General features: G+C 35.8%; 2 protein-coding genes across 2 annotated transcripts; both read right to left on the bottom strand.

Annotated features, from left to right (window-relative positions):
• Positions 1-16,381: 16,381 nt before the first annotated feature.
• On the bottom strand, positions 16,382-17,352 carry LOC126704673 (uncharacterized). Its single transcript, XM_050403702.1, has 2 exons — positions 17,030-17,352; positions 16,382-16,964 (listed from the first exon to the last, which is right to left on the bottom strand). Exons 1-2 carry the CDS (start codon positions 17,350-17,352, stop codon positions 16,382-16,384), a joined length of 906 nt encoding a protein of 301 aa, XP_050259659.1.
• Positions 17,353-17,393: 41 nt separating this feature from the next.
• On the bottom strand, positions 17,394-17,945 carry LOC126704671 (uncharacterized). Its single transcript, XM_050403701.1, has one exon. It carries the CDS (start codon positions 17,943-17,945, stop codon positions 17,394-17,396), a length of 552 nt encoding a protein of 183 aa, XP_050259658.1.
• Between the last annotated feature and the right edge of the window lie 5,945 nt (positions 17,946-23,890).

Raw genomic sequence — 23,890 nt, 5'->3', positions numbered from 1 at the left:
AGTCAACAATTTGTCTTTAGAAACCAAATAAAAGATTAAAAAAAAAAAAATTTGGGGTTGAAATATGTTTTTAATTGTAAGAACCAAGTACAAGAATTCTGGGCCTTAGATCACTTGGGCTCACAATTTATTTGTAGTGGGTTTTAAGGATTTCCTACAATGGGTCGTTCTCGGCAGAGAGGCTCAAAGCAACACTCAGTTGATACTCTCTCCTTGACTATTTTCTCTCAATTTTTCTGAACCCCTTCTTCTCCCAACTTTCTTCTATTTATAGCCAAGGTTAGTGGGGAGATCATGATTACAGTCACCGTTAGTGCTATTGAAGGTCCAGTATTATCTGGTTAAAGTGGTTGTTTAGGTGAAAGGGCGGTGCAGCATTTATGATCTTGGAACTTGGTTCCATTTTCACCGATTATGTTCGGCAACTCACGTTCCCGTGCATATCATGACCTTCCCGGATATGACTCATGCGCTCTACCGGGAAAGATTAACCGGTCAACCCCGGGAACTTAATACCCAAAACTTGTTTTTGCTCTAAGGCAGTTTCAAGAAGGGCATAAGGTAACTGGAACTTTCTGCTGGGCCTGCGCCCAAGGCCGGTATGGGCTTGGGCCCGGGGCCTAGATGGGTCTGGGCCCAAGGCCAGTATGGGCTTTGGGAGCTCGGTGCCGTACATTAATCATTTTTTTTTTTTAGTGGTTTTATTTTGGTCCTCACCGGGACAGCTCAACCCTCATTTAGGGAATAGCTTAAGACCCCTAAATGGAGAAAAACCCTCCATACAAAGGGTCCTCTATTTTTTTTTTTTTTTCTAAAGGTTAATACTTTACATTCATCATAATTGAGGTTTAGGGGTGTAGATGTAGCTTTTTAGCTACAATCTACACCTATTTATTTCCTAGCTTGTTTATTGTTTTCTAACATGTTTTATAACTTTCCTAGCATGACTATTTGCTTTCTAACATGTTTTGTAGCTTTCCTAGCATGTCTACTTGCTTTCTCACATGTTTTATTGCTTTAATGTTGTTGGTCTAGCCTTCTTGGGCTAGGATATGCCTTATTTTTTGTTTGTGTTCTTTGCCATGTTTATTTGCTCTTCTCCATGTTTATGTGTTTAGATTTACTTGTTTGGATGCTATGCCTTGTGCTTTTATAACTTTTTCCATCTTGTTTATGCTTCTTTCTTGTGTTTTGGCTTTTGGGTAGGGTGTAGACCTAGATCTAGTGATCTAGGCCTACATCCGTGCACCCAAGTTCAATAAAGGGTTTGAATTTGTTCCTATTTGCATGTTTATGCTTTGTTTGCCCCTTTTTACATGCTTTTGTGTGTTCCTTTTATTAAATATGTTCATGTGATGCCATGTTTGGGTGTTTTATGCTTAGATCCTTGCTTTTACATCTAGATCCATGCATGTTTGCTTAGATCTAGGTCTTTGCCATGTTCTTATTTGTTCTCCCTTTGGGGGTTTGCGTTTGTTGGTCTTTGGGGCCTTTTTGTTTGTTTAGTTGTGTCCATTCCCCTTTTGTGGCTTCTTTGGAAACAATCTTGTGTGAGAGTACATCCTAGTGATGTTGGTTTGCTTGCCGCTTACCCTTCTCTCCTTTGCTTAGCTTTTCATGTTAGGGTTTCTCATGTTAACCTTTGTTTGTGCCTTTTTAACATGTTTACCCTTCTCCTTTGTGTGATAACATGTTTTGCTTCTTTTATGCTCGCTATACTTGCTTTGTGCCATCTTGTTTGGCTTTCTTTTTTTTGTTTGCATCTTTGCACCTTTATTTATATGTTCATGCATGTGTCTTTGTGTGCATGTTTGTGTCATCAAGTTTAGTTCTTATCTACAATCTTGTGCAGGTTCACACCCTGTAGACACTCGATTTTGCACCCATAATTTAATCAAAGAAGATGGCTAGAGACTAGAGTGACCATTCATATACCCGACATTTAGAGTTGCATTACATGCATTAATTCATTCATTGCATATCATAATGATCTTGAGGTTCTAACAGTCGTGATGGTGTATCCGATTTCCAAATCAAACCGTCAAATTGAAAGATATCATATGATCAAGTTTGCATAGTCTGCATGCATTTTGTTTGGGTGGAACCGATCACGCATGATTAATTTAAATTAATTCTCATTGGCTAAACAATTAAAATTAATTAAATAATTTTGTGATTGGTTGTTGGATAGTGTCAAAAATAGACTTGCTTGCATGGGAACAAAGTGGACAATCAGATAACAAAGAAATTGTAGATAATTAAGACTTTTTTGGAGTGTTTATCTACAAGATAATTATCACTTTAAAAACCTGAATATCCAGAAAAGGGGATTAATTTTTAGAATACAGATTAAAATGTGTCTAAGTGCAATTCCCAGTTCAAAAATCCTCAAGAAAGGAGTCCAAATTGGACCAAAATTCAAATGTGGGTTCAGCACCCAAGAAGGCCATTCGGCACTCTTGGAGTGCCGATTGGCACAAACTCGAGGCTTGACCCGAGGACTCCTAGATTGAGATAAGCCCTACCATTTTCAATTTTTTAGAGATGAGGATGCGTCCCAATTCGTATCTGATAATTCAACTAATTTTTCGAAGCATTCCAACCTCTATAAATAGAGGAGGCCTCCCAACATTCAGCACACTTTCTAACCCCCCCCCCCCCCCTCCTTCTGGCTCTTCTTCTGATTCTTCAAATCCCCCTACGTTAAAGACGTTTTAGAGGCTTTTGCTTTAGGAACTTCTTTTTTGTAAGTAAAGTATTTTAGACCTCAAAGAGGTGAATAAACTTCTTTGATTTCTAAAATATTCATTCATTAGAAGAGCACGCTCATGCAAGAGGTATTTTGTTTTTCTTTCTTTTCTTTTTCCGTTAATTAGCATGTTTTTGTGTTAATGCATGAATATGATTAGCATGTTTTATTATAACTTGTTCTTAATATATGATTGTCATGATTAGATATGCTTTAGATGATTGTTTATTTCAATTCTTTCTCTTTGACTTCAAAATCTGTAATGACTATCAAAACTTTTTTATGAAAACACTAAACTGATCTATATTTTCAGATCTAATTTTTTTCAAAACACAAAACTGATCTGTATTTTCATTAAATACAGATCTAATTTTTTTCTTAAACTCAAAACTGATTTGTATTTTCATTAAATACAGATCTGATTTTTTTCTAAACCCAAAACTGATATGTATTTTCATTAAATACGGATCTAATTTTTTTCTAAATACTATTTTCTTTAAATACAGATCTGATTTTTTCTTGAAAGGTTTTCTTTATTATAAAATTGCAGATTTTGAAATTCAAAAGAAGGGACTGAAAGTTAGGATAAAGTTTTTTTTAATATGTGATGCATGAATAATAAATTTTTCTCATGAATGTGAATCCTCCTTCAGAAGTCCTTTTTATTTGTCCCCAACAACAGATCTAATTTTTCTTGATAAAATCACATTTTTTAACTTTACACACAAAAAATAGATCTGATTCTTTTTAACAAAGTCTTATTATTTTAATTCACAAAAACATATCTAATTTTTTTTTTTTTACAAATCAAATCATTCTTTTTACCCCTTACAAAAACAAATCTGATTTTTCTTAATAAAATCTTTCTTTTTAACCTTTCACAAAAGCATATCTAATTTTTTTACAAACCAAGTCTTATTTTTTTTTAATTTTCAAAACAAATCTGAATTTTCCTTTAGAAAGAGGGCACATCCATAATGTAAATTTAGCTAAGTTCATTTTTGTCCAGTGTTTGTCATGTGTGTTCAACGTATCATTCAACATCATGCACAAAAAGGTATATTGGTCATTAGAGATTAAAAGAACAGACTTTGTCTAGGCAAAATGGGTGCCTAACACCTTCTCATTTCGTAACCTAGCCCCTGAGCTTCGGATTTTTGGATAAGTAGATTAGTGATTTGTCTTTTAATTTTGGTAGATTGTAATTTGGACCAAATCTTTGTATTCTTTTGCATAGATTGTAACTAGGACCCAAAGCCTTGTAAGGTTAATTTACCAAATTTTACTTTTCTTTATTCAATCAATGACAATGAAGTATTTTGATCATCTAATTTGTATTTATTTTTTCTTATTTTTTTGTATAAAAAATAAGTGGCAACTCCACACCACTTACCCAAAAAGAGAGGTGCCCTTAAAAGCACCAAAATCTCTTTTTCGAGAGTACCCAATTTTTCGTGGTCTCTCACACACCCCATCTTTGTATATGAGATCCTGAGTCCCTTTTTGGAACTTTACTTGATGGCACATATGTCATCCATACTCCAATCTAATGGAACTACGAATACCAATCCAAACCTACATTTGTCCCTTTAGGACACCTTTTCTTGCTTGTTTATTTGATAACATATTTGTTTGCTCTTTTGCGTGCTTTCTTTCCTTTGTTTCTTTGTTATCTCTTTTGCTTGTCTACTGGCTCTGTGTTTTCCTTTTTGTTGGATGTAGACGCTTAGAGCGAGGGTGCAACTTCCAAAATGCAAGCTAAAAAGAGTAAAATGCAAGCAAAAAGGAGTAAAATGTAGGCAAAAAGACGCAAGCCCAAAAGGGCAATGTTTAGTAGATTATGAGGTTTAGCCTCCCCGTGTGGTTATCTCTTTCTCTCTCTTAGCCTTTGTTCTTTAGAACCATGTATCTAGATTAGGACTTTCCTTCCTTGTATCTAGCTTGGGCCGCATTCTTAGGGTATGACAATGTCTAATTTACATTTTTTTGTACCTTGTTGGGTCATACCCATTGGATGTAGGTAATGTCTATTTTATCTTTCATGTACCTTGCTTGGGCCGTATTCCTTGGGTATGGCAATGTCTAATTTACTTTTCCTATACCTTACTAGACCATACTCTTGGAACGTTGGCAATGTCTAGTTTACTTTCCTGCTCTGTGTGCTTGCATTATGCATACTATATATGTATATGTCTATTTGTTAAAGATGGCCATGCACTTTGTATGATGGACTCACGTGTATAGGAGAGCAACCCTCTCATGATCATGGATGCTCTTGACCTTGTAATTTGGGTATGCACTCAAGTCGACTACTGTAGGTACATATTCATGCTACATTGTGTGCATGATCTTCGCAGTATGATTGTCTCGATCCATGTCAGCTAGTGGCATCGGTTTCCCCACGTATACAATAGGCATCAACGTGTTTGATGCTTTGGTGAGCTTCGGCCCGCCTTAGTATGAACATGCCGAAGCACACTATATATACAGGCACGAAAACCTGCCGATGTGCCATAACACACCAAACACAAAACTTTGTCAGATTTTCGCCATGAAAATAAGGCATCTTTTTGCCGTATTCTCACATCGAAAGCTTGGTATGGATAGTGTTTTGTGTGCTATGACGCACTTGAGACGAAACGCTGCCAAATTTCCGCCACGAAAATAAGGTGAAATGCTGCCAAATTTTCGTCATGGAAATTTGGCAACAATTCCAAACATGCTAGCAAAGCATTGATAAAGGCCACACCCCTTCCGAAATCAAACCTCAAAAGCTCAATTCTTAAAAGCCCTAAAAGCTAACGCCAATAACTTGTTTTTTACTGCCAATGTCTAAAAATTAAGATTTTACCAAAACAAAGGAATGTCTCCAAACAAGCGTTGTAAGGTGCATAACACCTTCCCCACACGTAACCAGACTTCCAAACTCAAGAATTAAGATTTTTTGTCATCCATATTAAATTAGGAAAAACAACCATTTTTCTTAGCCTAGAACTAATAATAAAATCAAATAGAGTCAAGTTACCAATCATACCATAGAAAAAAAAAAAAAAAAAAAAAAAAAAACCAATTGTTGGTGGCAACTTCACCTACCTTTGGTAATAATAGGTTAAAATCGACTCAATTTAGTCACACACCAGGGGTCCACTCCTCTTTCACAGCACCTAAGCTCCAAGCCCATTCAGAAAGGCATGAGCGTCGCCATGATAGGTGGTCAACCACCACCAGGCATCGACCTTTATCATAGATTTACCTTAGGTTTTGTTTAGGAGTTCATAAGGGAATATAATGGAATAGAAAGGAATAATAAAAATGGAATGGAATGGAATGTATTTAAGCAAGGAAAATGAATGGAATGGAATTAAGTAACCCTATTTGGATGTTTTAAAATAAAGGAATAGAAATAAACGGAATGTAAGTAACCTTATTTGGGAGTAACATAGAGAGAAATGAATTGAATCATTTTATGACAATATTACTGTTGACTCTCTATTTTAAAATAAAGTGTTGAATATATAGTGGTATTTTGGGAGTTTAGTAAAAAAATCATTAAACCTAATTTCATTCCCTTCAATTCCTCCCAGTTTTTGGGGGAATGAAAATTTGAAATTTTAAGAGAATAGAGAGGAATGAATGTTCCTTGCTACCCATTTCATTCTCTCCCACTTAAACTCTCAAACAAGATAATGGACTTTACATTCTCTCCATTAAAACTCCCAAATAAGGAAATGAAAGAATATTCTAAAATTATTCTTTTCATTCCATTCCATTCTATTACATTCCCTCCTCCCAAACGAGGGCTTAGGGTCTGATTTGGTTGAAATATTGGAAAAGGGAGAAGATAGAGAATGGAAAAATGATGGAAAAGTGGGATAATAGAAAAAATTTTATTTTTCTCTCATGGTGTTTGGTTGGGGAGATGGAAAAATTGATGGATGGAACAGAGTTTGTATAAATTTACTATTATGTCCCTATTAGATAAAACAAAAAATAACACATTATAATTTTATTAGAAAATTGTGTATGAATGAGCACTTCATTCAACCAAAAATATAAAGCACAAGAAGTTCAAGAACTGAAAACTTTTTTCTCAAAAAATCAAAAACAAAAAAAAAAAGTAAAAACGGTTGAGAAAAGAAAGGATTCTCAAACACTAGGAAAAAAAATAAAGAAAATAATGATAATATCAAAAAAGACCAAAAGCAAAGGATAAGCACATAAATAATTTTTTTATTAAAAAAAGGGGGAATGATAAGATATGAAAAAGAAAAGGATAAGCACATAAATAAAATAACTTTGAATGTGCTAGGCAATTTCATCTAAAACTGCAACTCTTATTTTCGTTTGTATTTTCTCCTCAATCTCGGGCCCACCATTTTCTCTCCTCCTTTTCACCCCAACCAAACATACCCCCCTTCCCATTTTCTCTCCTTCCAAATTTCAATTCAACCAAATGGACCCTTAATGTACTTGAAAATTCAAATTTGCACAAATTAAAATTACCAATAAAGGATACCAAAGTTAAGGAGTAACAAGCTCAGCCACTTAATTGTATACTTTTATAAATTTACACTACTTGTTAGTGTTTTTTTTTTTTTGCTTTTTAAGAGGTAGAATTTTAACCTATGGCATCTACAACAAGAGACTTAACCAATTGAGTTAACTGAAATCCACTACATTATCTGTAGGTCGAAATGCCGTCTTTACCTAGAAAAATAATTGTAGGGACACGATTTTGGTTAACCCGGTCCTGGACGGTCAGGCCCTGGCCCAAGAAGTCCCACACAATGAATTTTGTAGAGTATGGGCTGAAGAACTCGGTTCCAGTTGACTTAGACGGTTCGTTGCATATTCTTAGCAGATGTAGAAACGTGAATCAAGAAAATGAATATGAAAATGGAAGTTTTATTCATGGCTCTGCATTCATACAATGAATCCTGGCTTTTTCTCTCTTCTCTCCCCTCTTTTCGTCCCCCTCTTCTGAGGGACTCTTACATATTATATAGGCCCCTTTTTATCATCTGGGTCCTACACTTGTTGATCATCCAATCCCCCACTTGAGCACCTGTCCCATCAGACGCCCTTACCAGTTCTTTGTGAGTTGCAGTGACCAAGGTAACACTGTTCAGGGGTCTTCTCTTTATTAATGCGGCCAGGAGAGTAGTTGTGGTGTATTTAATGTGGTGGTGACAGCCTTTGCTGAGATATTTTGAGCCTTCTTTCTTCTTACGTGTTTGGAGTGAGGGCTACAGTAACTGGGATGCATCATTGACCTAGACTTTGGAATGTCCGAGGAGGAATTACTCCTCGGACGTGTTTTCTTCGCCCCAATTGGATTAGGCAAGGATTATGGGCCGCGACGTCTCCTCAGAAAGAATGGTCCTCGGACGGGCCCAAGGCCCAGCCAACTTGTTATTCTAGGCCGGTCCCCACAATAATATATATATATATATATATATATATATATAAAGTAATATATAAACTTGAAAATCTTTTTTTTAAAATAATTTTGAGGGAGTTGTTCATGTGCAATGTACATGACTCTTAGACACATGCCACTTCTATTTGGCTACCACCCAGTGAATGAGCCACATGTATGTTTGGCTCCTCCAAATTTTCTTTTTTTTTCAATATAGGTATATTTTATAAATATTTAAAGGTTATATGAAAAAAATAGGAGCTGACCCCCCCAAAAGAAAGCATTGATCAAATAATTTAGTAATTTTTCCCAAAAAAAGAAAGTTTAGAGTTGATATACAATTCCAATAGAATGAAATAATTTGGTAGTAAGTTTTGTGAGTAAATAGTATAAGTGTGGAACCCCTAATTTTTAACTCAATTTCAAATCCTATTATTGCATTCAAATCATTCAATATTGATAATATATGCAATTTGGTTGAAATTTCCTATTCTCAAGATTTTATAAAGAAAAAAAAAAGGTCATATGAGACTTCAATTATACCATTATGATTTTGATTTGTCAAACATGGATGAAGTTTTGCAAAAAATTTATATATTAAAAACGAAATTATGAATAATTTTGCTATATAAATAATAATTTATGAAGTTTATTACGTGAAGTATTATTGTTAAGTGTGACTTTGATGAAAGATACTAGATTCGATTTTTTTTTTTTTTTTGGTTCTATATATTTGTATGTTGTATACCCAATTATACAATGTTTGTATACATATTAGAGTTTAAGTAGATTATAAGTTTCTCTTATAAAGAAGATCTTGTGTCTAGGTGTGTATATATAGATATTAAAGTTGATAATTTTGTGTATATGTATATAACTTACTTTAGAATAAGAAAATTAAAATTTATATTTTCATACACACATATATTATGTGGATTTTTGTAGGGGAGTGTATTTGTGATTTGAGTTTATCTTAACTAAATAGTTCAGCCCCCTCCCCCCCCCCCCCCCAACTCAAAATTTGTGGCTCCGCCATTGCTGCCACCTTACCCTATATGCAGTAATTGCTACATACAATGTTATAGCAAATTCTCTCACATACTAGAATGCTAACGTATAAGTGCTTGTGGGGTGTGGGAGGTAAGGGTCGGGGTTCAAATCTTCAGGAGGGAGTTTCACACACATATACACTTAAATTAGGATAGAGTCGAATTCTATCTTGTATAAAAAAATAAATGAATAAATAAAAAAAATCTAACGTGATCATGTTTTTATAGGGTGAGATGGAGCCTTTTACATTTACTCAAAATATTAAATGAAATTCAGGGTAGTGCAAAAGTATAACTATTATACCAGAGGAGAGGAACATTCATGTATTTAAGGCGTTCCTTTGACAGTAAGCATCATAATGCAACAATTGATAGTTTGAAATATTTCTCTCACTGATGATTATGGACTTTACAACAACGGGTATCCCTCACATAGCCTTATGGTATCAGTCACTGGATTCTAGACTCTAGAGGCAAGAAAATGGAGGCTAATAGGGACGTTTTTGAAAAAATTAATGCCTATGTAAGCTAACGATCCTATAGAGCCATCGGCTCCTCAAGGGCGAATGGAACCTTCAAGTGACGAGCGTCTCTCTCTCTAGGGACCGACGGGTGCGACACCTACACTGACCAACAGAGACCTTTGAAGCAATAGACGACCTTAGACCAATGGAAGAAAAAGCCGACGGGTCCAGCGTGGCCTTGTGTGATCCTCAGAATTACCCGTATAAGGAAATATCTTGCGTAACATGCACAAAAGCCCACTACCGATCCATATCTCCTTCATATGGAAAGACACCCTAAAATCTTGGAAACTGTAAGTATCAAATCTCCCTTAGTAGGAAAGATCCCTACTTTAAAGGGATCCCAATTCGCCATTCACCACTATATAAACATCAAAACTCCTCTTTTCCCAGGTATGCAGAAAATCCCTAGCTCTCTCACTATAGAGTTGTTAGAGATTTCTCATTCGCTAACTTAACCTTCGAAAGGTTCTTGGCCGGTACCACATCAATGCCTTCTGTTTGGTCCTTTTGTTTTTATTTCACAGGTACTCATTGGTGTGATTTGAAGCCTGCAACTCACTGACAATTTCAGCACATCATCAAAGGTACTTAGTGTTAATCAATGGTCCAAAAATGCATGATAGTATCTTGTACCACGATTTGCAAAATTTAGGGTCTGTTTGAGAACAACTTATTTAGTTGAAATTGAAAACTATTTGCTAAAAATGTAGAAAAAAAGAAAGTTGAAAAATAAGCTGAATAGTATAATGAGACCTATGAATAGTAGCAAAAATAAGCTAAAAAAGCAAATAAGCAGAAAATTTCAACTCATCCCAAACAAACACTTAGTGTGCGTTTGGGAAGTAAAGAAAAATTAAAATTATTTCACTATTTAGCTTACTTTTGCTACTATTCTTGAGTCCCACTTCATTTTTTAGCACTATTCACAGGCCCTATTGTCCTATTTCAACTAACTTTTACCTTTATCTACAATACTTTCAATAATAATTTTTTAATTTCAGTAAAATAAGAGGTATCCAAACACACCCTTAGTTGCATCACATTTAAGTCTACTATTTGCCATGGAAGTGTACAGTTTGCATTGAAATGGTATTGTTAGAAGAAAAATACTTGGGTACTTATGGAGTATAGTAAAATAGTATTCTCTTCTCTCACATTCATGATGAACTCCACTATAAATTTAATGAGCGGACCCCACCATGAATTTAGAGTTCATTCCAATCCCTATAAACGATATTGTTGAAAAACTACCCTCTAATGCCTAATGGTGACTACAGGGTCGGCTCAACTATAGATACAACTAATGCAATCACCTAAAGACCCCAAATAAAAAAATGCCCCCACTTGTAAAAATTTATATATATATATATATATATATATATTAATTACAAAATTTTTTTTAATCTTTTTATTGGTCAATAGAATTCATCAAAAAGGCTCCTTTGTGTCTTAAAATACAAAAGATTAAAAAGGCCCCATTGTATCACTATTAAAAAATGTATTTTTTAATTTGCACATTGCCACTGCACACATAGTTGACGGCAATGACAAAACAGCACACTGACACTGCATAAAAAGGCCATGGCCACACCACAACTCACACCTGGCCAGCTGGCCCACACACTAACCCACGTCTAACACTCAATCTCAACGTATACTCATAGCATAGGCACACACCAACTGCACTGTGCACTATCTTTTAGTCTCTTACTTTTTACTTTATCAATTATTATAAGTTATCGCACCAATTAATAATTTGATGTATATCATATCAACCCATTTATATTATAGTGATATTAATTTATTGTACTTAATTATGCAAATAGATGAAAATACTCCAAGTACTTAATTATTTAAAAATGCTAGATTCTTTTCCAAATGCATATATTGCTTATAAAATATTACTAACAATACCTGTTACGGTTGCATATGTAGAAAGAAGTTTTTCAAAACTAAAATTAATAAAATATTATTTAAGATTTACTATGTCATAAGAAAGATGAAGTGGATTAGCTATATTATCAATTGAAAAAGAAATGTTAGAAGAACTTAAATACAAAAACTGAATTAGTAATTTTGCATCTCAAAAAACAAGAAAAATAGATTTTAAATAATAAATAAATAAATTTGACAAATATTTAAATATAAAAACGACCCAACTTAAAATTTTTGCCTAAAGGCCACAAAGCTGTTGAGCCGCCTTGGGTTTTTAGCCTCATTAGCCTAATGACACTCTTTGGAGGGAAGATTTGCTGAATGAGCTATTTAATGAAACTTCAATTAAGGCTATCAAGAGTTATTATTCCCATTAGACCAAGGCAAGATAGCTTAAGTTGGGTTGAAGATTAAAAAAAGAGTCAGGCTTAGGTCCAATGTCCAGTAGTACTGGACCCGTTAAGATGATGACATGTGTGAGAATCACTATTCCCATTAGACCAAGGCAAGATAGCTTAAGTTGGGTTGAAGATTAAAAAAAGGGTCAGGCTTAGGTCCAATTTCCAGTAGTACTGGACCCATTGAGATGATGACATATGTCCACCTTTTAGACACGTGTCACCATCTGACCGGGTTCAGTGTACTGGATCTAAACCAAGTCCCAAAAAAAAGGGTTGTTCTCATTGAAGTAAGTAAGCTACAGTGCAACAAATATAGGAACTGGTATAAACAATTGGCAAAAGCAATTGCTAGAAGCTATTGTAGCTCAAGATCACATTTACTTAGAGCATTACCATCAGGTGTGCCAAATGCCAAATATTTGGCATTTGGCACACCAAACACCAAAAAAAAAATCTCTCATGACTTGTTCAAAATGTCAAAATATTTTACATTGATGAACAATGCACTCTCAAATATGGAAGCATAGGGACAGATGTTGTAAAATTTTAATGATTTTTTTATTACTTTTCTCTCTCATCTCTCTATCAGTCTCTTCCTCTCTTTTTTTCTCAAACTCCAATCATCTCCTCTCTCAACCTCTCATCTTTTCTTCTCTTTACGGCGGAGGGAGAGAGGGGGGGGGGGGGGCAGTGCCCCCAAAACTTTCAATTTTTGACTAATAATATTATAATAACCTGAAATACCTTATTTGCCCCCTTCACACAAAAAGACAAAAAAAAAAAAAAAAAAAAAAAAAATCTCAATTCAGTGAATTCACGTTACCTTTCCTAGTAGTAGTAGACTTCTACTCCTACTAAAATTCTATATATAAAACCAGTGGGTCCCACTTAGTAATGATTAAAAAACAAATATCTACATTGATCTATTGAATAGTAGTCTGAACACAAAAACTTGATGGACCAGACAAAAACGTACTACAAGTCTACAACTATAATATAAAACCGTGTGTCCCACTTGGTAATGATTAAAAAAAATAACGACTTTGCTACACCTACACGGAATAGAAATTAGTACTAGCATAGAACTCTGGAAAAAAAAAATGGGAGTATATATAATGCAAACAAAGTACGCCTCTCATAAAAAAGAAAAAAAAAATCTTTTCATACCAATCCCTTTCTTTGGACCTCAAAGTTTCTATGGAGATTTTAAAAGCATTCAAGTTGAGTTTTTAAGTCACACGTTCAAATATTCACAGGTATGCATGCTCTTAATACTTTTGCTTTAATTTTATTTATTTTTTTGAAAAATCTAATTATATGTTTAAATTGTTTATATTTAGATGGATCTCTTGATTTGACTATTCTTAACCATAAATTTATAGTTCAAATTATATGTTTAAACTATTTGTATTTATAATGATCTCTTAATTTGATTATTCTTAATCATAAATTGTAATTTTTTTCTTTATTTTAATGATATGCATATATATATATATATATATATATATTTGTTGTTAATTGACATATAGTTTTTATTTATTTTTTATTAATATTGATTAATTTTTTACTTTCAATCTTATCTTTTAATCTTGCCCCCCCAACCTAAATTCCTGGCTCTGCCACTGCTTCTCTCACCCTCACTGCTCTTCCATACCGACACATCACTTCCACGCCGATCTCTCTCTAGCAATGGCTTTTCTTTTTTCTTTTTTCTTTTTTCTTTATTTTTTGGCTATGGTTTGATGGGTGGGTTTAGACGATGATGTGTGGGTTCAGATAATGTTGGCTAGGTTCGGTTCCAACGGTGGTGGGTGGGTTTGGATGGGCGGATTTATGGTGGGTGGGTTAGGCTGTAGGTGGATTCGGGTGGGTTAGGCTATGGATTTCGACGGATGGGTCGGCGGTGGGTGGGTTAGCCTGTGAGTTCCAATTGATGGCTGAAAGCTCCATGGCCGAAAGCTTTAAGGCCTACACCACCACTGAGGTTCACCATCTCTCTGCTTCTATATTTTGTTTCCTCCTTTGTTTTGTTTTGTTTTTTTTTTTTTTTTTTTGGTTCTTGTCTCTAACCTATGGCCATGGCCGAAAGCTCAATTTTGTCGGGATTTGTGGTTGAGGTAGTGGTGGTGGTGAGGCTTTCGATTTGGTGTTGGTGGGCTATGGGTTTGTTTTGAATTGTGTTTTGGGTTGTGGAGGATGTGGTGGTTGTGTGGTGGTGACTGTTGGTTGTTGGCAGCTAAGTGGTGGCTGTTGATTGTGTTTGATGAATTGTAAATATTATTTTAATGTGTAGTATATATTATTTTAATATTTTTTTTTTTTGGTAAACGACGCTTGAATTAAGATTAAGCAACAATAAGTTTGTTACAATAAGCAGTTCCGACTTTTTCTATAGCCAGTAAATCAACCACCACATCCAGTGGGTTATACAAAAGATGAACATCAAAATCATGGTTAAGAGTTGCTCCCATGCGGGCAAGGCAGTCAGCACAACCATTAGCCTCTCTGAACACGTGTGTCACTGTATGATTAGGAAAGGTCGTTATCAGATTCTTGCAGTCAGTTAAAAGAGGTTCAAGCATTAAATTGACTATTGAGGAATTAGAAACAAGGTGTACAATAAATTCAGCATCCATTTCAATACAAATATTATCAATCCCTAGCTGCTTGGCCATATTCAGTCCATCCTTTAAAGCCCACAGTTCAGCAATAATGCTTGACATGTTTCCAAGTTTTCGCGTGAAGCCAGCCAACCATTCACCATTACTGCACCTCAGTAAGCCACCCCCACCCGCCTTTGTCGGGTTACTAAGCACGGACCCATCTATGTTGAGCTTTGTCCAACCCGGGGGGGGGGGGGGGGAGGGGGGTTTAAGCCATCTCACTTGGACTTGCATTCTTCTTGGTTTGTTCGGGCCATTGGGGACAATGGCATAGAACTCCACACCTTTCTTAATGCAGCAAGTACTTGTGCCCTCCTCAATTTTCCCAGTTTGGAAAATAGCCTTATTTCTATGCAGCCATAACGTCCATACCGCTTGAGGAAAAAGAATTTTACAAAGCACACAGGGTCTTGGATACATGCTAGTCATTCCACAGTTGTTTTTCAACCAAGCATCCAGATTCAGCCCAAAGAACTCCAGATTACCTTCCTTAATTCCCAAATCTTTCCACACAGATTTTGCCACCTTACAATCTCTGAGAGTGTGAAGGATGGATTCGGGACTTTCTCCACACAACTCACAAGTTGGGTCAAGATTTAACCCTCTTGAACCAAGCACTTCCTTCATAGGAACACTACAGTGAGTGCACAACCACAGAAAAAACTTTATTCTAGGTAAAGTACTTGCTTTCCACACCCATTGATGAGGGCTAGTTTCAAGGTTCAAGATGTTAAACCCTTTAGCAATGAGATAGGCAGATTTAAGGGAAAAAGAACCATCCTTAGAGAAAACCCAAACTAGGATGTCCTCTTGGTCCGGATTTTCAGCCACAGGTATGCCTCTAATTTCTTGCACAATTCCATGAGGAAGAATAAAAGAGATGTTGTCCATATTATCTAAAAAACTCCTGACTGATAGCCTATCCTCCCCATCTGTTAAAGGCCCTTCAATTAGATTCCTAAGAGGTCCCGAAGGGAGCCAGTAGTCATTCCAAAGACACACTTTATCTCCATTGGCAATGGACCATTTCAGACCCTTATTAAAAACAATACCTCCAACCTTACAAGCTCTCCAAATGCAAGAGACGGTCTGCTTGCTTGATTCACCTCTTAGGCATGCCGGGGTAAGGTATTTGTTTGCAAGCATTTGAGCCCAAGGCATGTCCGGGCTAGAGGCAATTCTCCAACAAAGCTTAGCCAAGATGGCAGAGTTCCTAGCTTTCATTTCAAAAATTCCAAGACCCCCCAAATCAATTGGATTGGTAACCTTGTTCCAACCAACAAGGTGGAGCTTTCTCTTTTCCGTCGTAGATCCCCAAAGAAAGTCCCTAGTCAATTTGTTAACATCCTCACATACCTTAGCCAGAATCTTGTAGCACTGCATATTATATTCAGGAATTGAGGAAACTGATGCCTTTATGAAAACCAATCTTCCCGCCGGTGAAAGGCATTTCGATTTCCAACCAGCCAGTTTGGCTTGAACCCTCTCCACAACAAAGTGGAATTGATTTCGTCTCCTCCCCATATGAATGATAGGGAACCCAAGGTATTTCTCAAGGTTGTGAGTTTCACCAATGCCAGTTCGATTCACAATCTCCCTCCTTTCCTCCGTTGCAACATTAGGCGAGAAAAAAAAAATTTATATTGCTTTGCTGATTTTAAGACCCGTGAGATTGCAAAATTCATCAAGCACATCGACTATAGCTTCAATATTACTCTCATCAGTTTTGGCAAAAAGTAAAAAGTCATCGGCAAAGAAAGTATGTGAGAAGCCCGGACCACTGCGAGAAGCTTTAATCTTTTTCCAACTTCCCTCTTCACACTTCCGATTGATAAGGGTGTTCAAAAACTCCATGCATATAATAAAAATGTAAGGGGATATTGGGTCTCCTTGCCTTAGACCGCGGGACGGGAAAATCTCCCCAATCCGACTCCCATTGAAGAGTAAGGAAGCCGAAGTAGAGGAAATGCAGCTAAGGATTAACTCCACAGTATCTGGATGGAACCCCAAGCTCACTAACATACTTCTCACAAAGCTCCACTCTAATCTATCATACGCTTTTTCCAAATCGATTTTTAATATCATGAATCCTACCTTCCCTTTCTTTCTTTCAATAGTGTAGACCAACTCCTGGGCTATAATCACATTATCTGTGCCTCGTCTTCTAGATATGAATGCTGTTTGGGAAGTTGATACTAGGGTCGGCATAAGGTATTTCAACCTATTCACAAGAATCTTAGTCACAATTTTATAGATTGTATTGCAGAGATAGATTTCAAGGCAAACAAAATCTCAGCATCCGTAGGGTTAGCAGCCAAATTTTGTGCTTCTGAAGCCAACAGACAGTTTCCCCAAATAGGGATTTGGCTGGGACCTCTATGACACATAACTTGCTCAGTTTTATACAGTTTATCAAAACCATTGGTAAAAATATCTTTCACCCTCTCAATGTTCTCTTCCCAGGAACCATCTTCTTTCATAATTCGAGTAATACGATTCCCGCTTCTCCGGATAAGAGTGGAAAGGTGAAAGAAGGTAGTGTTTCTTTCACCTTGAATTAACCAATCAGTCCTAGATTTGATTCCCCAAAGTTCTTCTTCTAGAGCCATTATTTTATCCAGCTCTTCCGACAACCAAGTATGCAAGTTAATCAGCCATGGCCTGAGTTACGAGCCATGGCCTTTTCCACCCCTGTTAGTCTCGCCACTAAATTCCTCTTCTTCCAAAAAATGTTCCCAAATTCCTTCCTATTCCATGATTTGGCTTTTCGAGTAAATGTGCTAATTGCTTCAGTGACATTGTGTTGGTTTCCATCCCACACATCTCTAACAATAGGAGGGAAGCCATCGTGACTAAGCCATATCAGTTGAAAGCGAAATGGCCTATCACCTAAACCATTGGGTGGGTTATCTAATGATAGAAGTAAAGGACAATGGTCGGAGTTAATTCGCGCTAGGTGTTTCACTAAGGCTTCAGGGTAGCACGCCTTCCAGTCCGGGTTAGCCCACGCCCTGTCCAATCTCCCTTGAATTAAACCGGGAAGATCTCTTTTATTAGTCCAGGAAAATTTTGGGCCCGTGAACTCCAAATCAAAAAGGTTACAAAAATCCATACAGCTAGTATACTCAATCACCCTTCTTCTACAGATTCCATTCCCCCCCATTTTTTCTTCTTCACTAACCACATCATTGAAATCGCCCATAACCGCCCAAGGGAGATTATGCCTTTCAGACAAGATTTTTAAATTACTCCACAGAATGCATCTTTCTCTAAATCTCGGACTACCATAAATTGAACTTAAAAGCCAGGAGAGGGAAGAGGATCAAACCTGGACAATGGCATGAATTTCCTGCTCCGTGGCTGAGAGAATGTCCATGGAAACAAAATCTGAGCGCCATAACAACCAAATTCCACCAGCATAGCCAATTGTCTCCGTGGAGTAGGCGCCATCAAAAGGAAGCCTTCGAATGATGTCATCGGCCCTAGACCCATCAATCCTGGTCTCAGTGATCACAAGAATAACTGGCTGATGCCACTCAACCAAATCCAAAACAGTCTTCTTAAAAGTGGGCTTCATCGCCCTTCTACAATTCCAAATTAAAATATTCATTATTGGAGTTGGAGAGGGGCGAGAGTCAAAACACGTCAGGGATGGCTCCTCCCCAATTTCCCTCAATGTCCATGCTTGCCTCAGCATGGTCTTCTCCCTCAATACACCTGGAATGAGGTTCACAGCATGTTTCAAAATCCCCATTTGAGCTTGGTTGCTGCGGATAACCAATGTGCAAGCAATTATCGGCATTGAGAATTGGAGGAGCTTGATTACATATAGATTCCCCATTACCACCATCTCGATGGGTCTTTCCAGGAGTACTTTCCTCTGAACAATCACAGGTTCCAGATGGATTTTTTCTAGAGCACACAGAGATTTTTCGCAGAGGTGCATCCATGATTGCTTCTCTTGATGAGCTGAGGGAGTGCTTACTAGGAGTGGGAATTTTGGCTTGTCCATAAGGAAATGCTAGTATGGGTTCGGTGTGGTGGTCCATGCTTTGTCCTCCATCGGAAGATAACCCAGTCGAGCACTTACCTCCGTTAAAGGGAATATGTTTTTCTACGCCTCCATTGCCTCCGCTTCGTACCACCCCATGATGTCTGTTAGGTCTCTCTGAATCACCTCTATTGTGCTGTCTCCTACTGGAATAACTTTCCCTCTGAGGAAGATTGCCCATTTCTTCACTTGGAGATCCATTTTCTTTACTCCCAGCACCGAATTGGAAGTTTAAGCTTAACTGGGGTAATTTATCTTCAGAGGGAGAGTTCACATGAAGAGGTGGGTTAATGGGCCACGTGGCTTTATCCCATCTGCTGGAGTTAGAAACTCCACCACAGTCAAGAGAAAATTTACCTTGGTATGGTTTTCGGGTCCCACTTTTAGTAGAGGCCAACTCACTCCTATTTCCTTTGGAACTAGCTTGGTTACGGTTGGGCCAAACTGGTTAAGTATTTATAGCCCGTAACTCCCCTACTCCATCAAGATTAACAGCCTTTCTCTTCCCATCCTTTCCATAGTTAGAATTCGCTTCTCGAGGTGTACTTTGCGTGTTCATCACCCGAATTGTATCTGTTGCTCCTAGATTATCATTAGGATAGCGTGTTCTGCCCTAGGTCGGTCTTTTCTTTCTCTTCACAACCATCCAATCACCGTATTTTCCTTCCTCATGCTCCTCACCTTCACACGTATCATCTTCCTAGGACATGGCGCCTCCTAAGCTTGAGTTGCATGGTTGGTCATTACTAACCGGGCACTCCGGTGATGGTTCTGGCTTCCTAATAAGTGCAAGGCAGCCCTCCTTCCTGTGCCCAATATGTCTGCATGCAAAGCATAACGAGTTAAGGCCTTCATATTGCACGGTTTGGGTCATTTTACCAATCTTGACACAGTTGATAAGAGGCTTGTCAATGTTTATCTGAATGTACAGCCTCGCAAACCGGCCTCTCTCCCCATTGATAGTATGCGAGTCTATCCAAAGCACAGGCCCTATGGTGCTCCCAATTTTCTTAAGGATGGATGGATCATAGAACTCAATAAGGAGTTGAGGTAGTCGTATCCAGACTGCAACTAAAGAACACGAAGCCTTCGAGGGGTTAAACTCTGGTTCCCATTGTCTGATGGCAAGAAGATGTTGCCCAACAAACCACAGACCTCCTTTTAACACATCGTCAAGATCACTCTTAAGGTCAAACTTGATAAGAAAAAAATCACACTCTAAGTCAATAATATCCATTCGTCCAATAGGTTTCCACATGGACCTTGGTTTAGTAGATAAGTAAAGGAATTCCACATTCCTGCCAAACGTTTTAACAATGATAGCTTGTCCCTAAGGTTCTCTGATTCTGCGTTTTTCCTCCTTTGATAGCGATAACGACGTCATTCCTTCACACAAATCATCTTCCTCCTCATCCGACTCAATCTCTTCCTCCATAGTTGATTCAAACCCAAAGGCCTGTTCATAGGCACCTGGGATGGAACCCACTAGCAGGTCTCTGTAGCTACCAGAAAAACTTCCTGCCTTCGTTTCCTTCCCAGGTCCTCTCCCATAAGAGTCTCCTGCCGAGTGGTCATCTTTAAACTTCTTTGTGCTCCTTTTTAAAGTATCTTCCTCTTCAGTGCTCCTTTCCCTTGCCATCACCAGCTCTCAGTTTTTCTCTCCGGTTGCAGAGCTTTTTTTTCTCACCTACAGCACATTGACTTACTGTGCGCTAACATCTGGTCACAAACTTCAGTGATGTTTTCTATCACTTATTATTTTAATATATAAAATTGAACAATAAAATATATCATAAAAAAATATAATAAAATAATAAAATATGTTTTTTGATATTTTAAAATGACATAATTTTACAACCGCAGATGAAAATGATCTTGTCGTTTGATTTTACGACACATTGATTGATAAAAAAAGACAGGAACAGTTTGTCAGGAAATTTTCTTCCACTACTTTCTTTCATTCATTAAATGTCTCCTTTTTCTTTCCTTGAAACTTTTTCATTAAACGGTTTTTTTTTTAAAATAAGATTCATTAAATGCTTTTTTCTTTTTATGGGAATTCATTAAATGTGAACGGTAGGACGTAGGAGTTTGGTCCACTTTAGTAATGTGGGTAACCAGACTTAATGCATTTTGATTCTCAAAAAAAAAAAAGACTTAATGCATTTAAATTTAATAAGATAGGACACCTTAAATTTAGAGGAGACGAAAGATGATCCGCTTGAAAATAGTCTAATATTTGGAATTATTAATAAATGTGGACTTTTAAGTCACTCTCTTTTGGAAGGATCCTGACAGGAAATTTTTTGATTTGTTCTAGACTTCTAGTATTGGACCACAGTCCCACTGCTAAGAATATATATATATATATATATATATATATATACACACACACGTTATATTTATTTTGATAGAAAATATTGTGTAAAAATAATTTTCTGTATTTGGTAGCATTAGAAAAATGAGTTAAAAAGGAAAACTATCTTTAATCAATATAAAAAGTATAACTTATTTTAAGAGATTATTTTTCACTAATTTTTTTTTTTTAAGATAACTTTATCTCACAACAAGCTAAATAAGGGAAGTTATGAGATTGTTTTTCAACTCATTTAAAATTGCTATCAAACATAGGAAAATGAGATAGTTTTATGAAAAATGTTTTTTGGAAAATAATTCATTTTCTAAAAAGTATCATTGCTAAAACAAACAAAGCATATTTATGAGTTTGTTAGTAATAATTAGGTCATACTTGGCAAGTTGTAATAAACAATATAATGAAATAGGTTTTTTGTGAGAAATCAGACCATGAGGTCATGTATTATTGAATAATAAAACAAAAAAAAGCTACAAAGAGTTCCGTGTAACCAAGGGGGCTATATCATCAGGAACTAAATCGTGCCAAACCTGCACTACATTACCTATCTTTGATGATCTAGCAAGATAATGGGCAACTGAATTGCCTATTCGCTTTACATGAGAGAAAATGAATTGCCTATTTTGTAGTTTGATTATTTTTTTTTTTTTCTAAAGGTCAAGTCAATACCTTCCATTCATCATAATTTTGGGTTGCTACATATTTCAATAATAAAAATACCTAGCCGTGTGAAGAGATTTATATACGAAAAAATTATTTTACACACAAACACATAAATCTCATCACACTTTTAGGTAATTTTGTAATTGAAAAATATAGTGACCCAAAATCATAATGAATGAGGGGTATTGATCTTTAGGGGGGATATATATATATATATATATATTTATATAGAAGAGCGCATGTGCCCAAATGCTAGTTTAGAGTTAAGTATCCCTATTTCCAATTCTTTTCTTTGGAGTAAAAAAAACCCATACAAATGGTTAAATAAGAGAGTCAAGAGAAGGTGAGAATGTAGCCATAAAATTTCCTATGGTTTAAAATCATGAAGCACAAAGCTTAAAGTTGTTGTGAGAATATCCAATAAAAAAAATGTTGTGAAAATACATAATTTCCTACAATCTTTTTCACTACACTTCCACAACATTGGTTTTATCGTTATCCACTTATCCATTATTTTATCTCTCAATTTAAATGGTATTTAATTATGAGTTATTTTGAAGAAAAAAAATTAAGGAAAATGACATTTTTACAATATGTAATAAACTATTTAAGTTAAGTTGTGCGAATAAAGATTCGGCAAAATTTTCTTGAAGTAAAGTTTTTGCAACATTGAATAGTGATATATAAATTAGGGCACTAAAAGAGGAATATATATATATATATATATGAATACAAATCATTTGTACAATTTTTTGTGTTTCACTTTATATTCCACCAATCACAACTTGCCATGTATATGTTTAACTTTCCTTAAACTTTGAAATCCCTTTATAATAATATATTAAAATAGGTTGAGTTCTTAAAATTGTAAGGATTAGCCCCAACAAAAATTTCATAGATCCTAGTTTACATGAGTTTGCTTATTCTTTCTTTTAAAATCAAACAATGACCATTTTAGTTAGTTTACCCCACTATTAGTTTATCAAGTAGACCCCACCCAATTAAAGCATAAACTTTTACCAAAGCCTAACAAATGCCTAGACGCCATGTGTCCTTTCTTTTTTATAATTATACAAAAGTGCTATGCATTGTGTTCCTTGCATCCAAAAGTGCAGTGTTCCTATGTATATTTTGTGCATTGACAACACAAACTTATGAGTTTTTTTCTTCACAAATTTGATCTTTTCATCATCATCTCATATTTTCCCTAGCTAATTTTGTCTTTTAATTTTAGTTTTAGATGCAGTGGTCACTCCACAAGTATAAATATTCGTGAGGGGCAAGAACTGGGGTTCAAGTTTTCAGGAGGGAGTTTTACACACATATAGACTTAAATTAGACTAGAGTACAAATTCTATCTTGTATAAAAAAAAAAAAAAAGTTTTAGATGAATTGATTCGAGTTTAGAAATAATATTCTTATATTTTAAATTGAAAATTTTTTGTATAACATATATTTATGAATTCAACATAGGAATATATAATTCTACTCCCCAAGCAAAATATCCTGGCTACGCCCTACATATATATATATATATATATATATATATATATAGAAGACTCCAAATTCATTACCAAGCCTAGTCATTTTTAATGAGTGCAATGATTGAGGAAATAACCATTAACCTAATCTTGATAAAAACTATCAAGAACACCAAATTAAAAACATAATATCAATAATTAAGATGGATTACAATTATCTAAAATATAAAAATATAAAATTTAAGCAATAAATGAACTATGTTAATAGAAAATTTTAAGAGAATAGAAAAATGCAACAAAAAAGAAGATAACTCTTCTTACATAAAAAGCCAAATCCCTTATGCATGTAATTCTTCTCTTAATTTTGGTGTTGATTGATTTCAGCATTCTTTAATAGTAGAAGTAGAGTTGATGTTCCGTTTATTTCAACGTGAAATGTTTTTAGGAAAATATTTTCAACATTTTATTGTGTTTATTTCATTGTAAAATTTGACCAAACTTGAAAATGTTTTCCGTTAACCATAAAATTCTTCATAAAATTTTGTAAAATGTTTTATCAAAAAAGATGTAAAACCCCC

Source organism: Quercus robur, chromosome 11 (genome assembly GCF_932294415.1).
Source record: "Quercus robur chromosome 11, dhQueRobu3.1, whole genome shotgun sequence".
In the NCBI taxonomy this organism is placed as follows: Eukaryota; Viridiplantae; Streptophyta; class Magnoliopsida; order Fagales; family Fagaceae; genus Quercus; species Quercus robur.
This window is presented reverse-complemented; position numbering and strand designations above follow the sequence as displayed.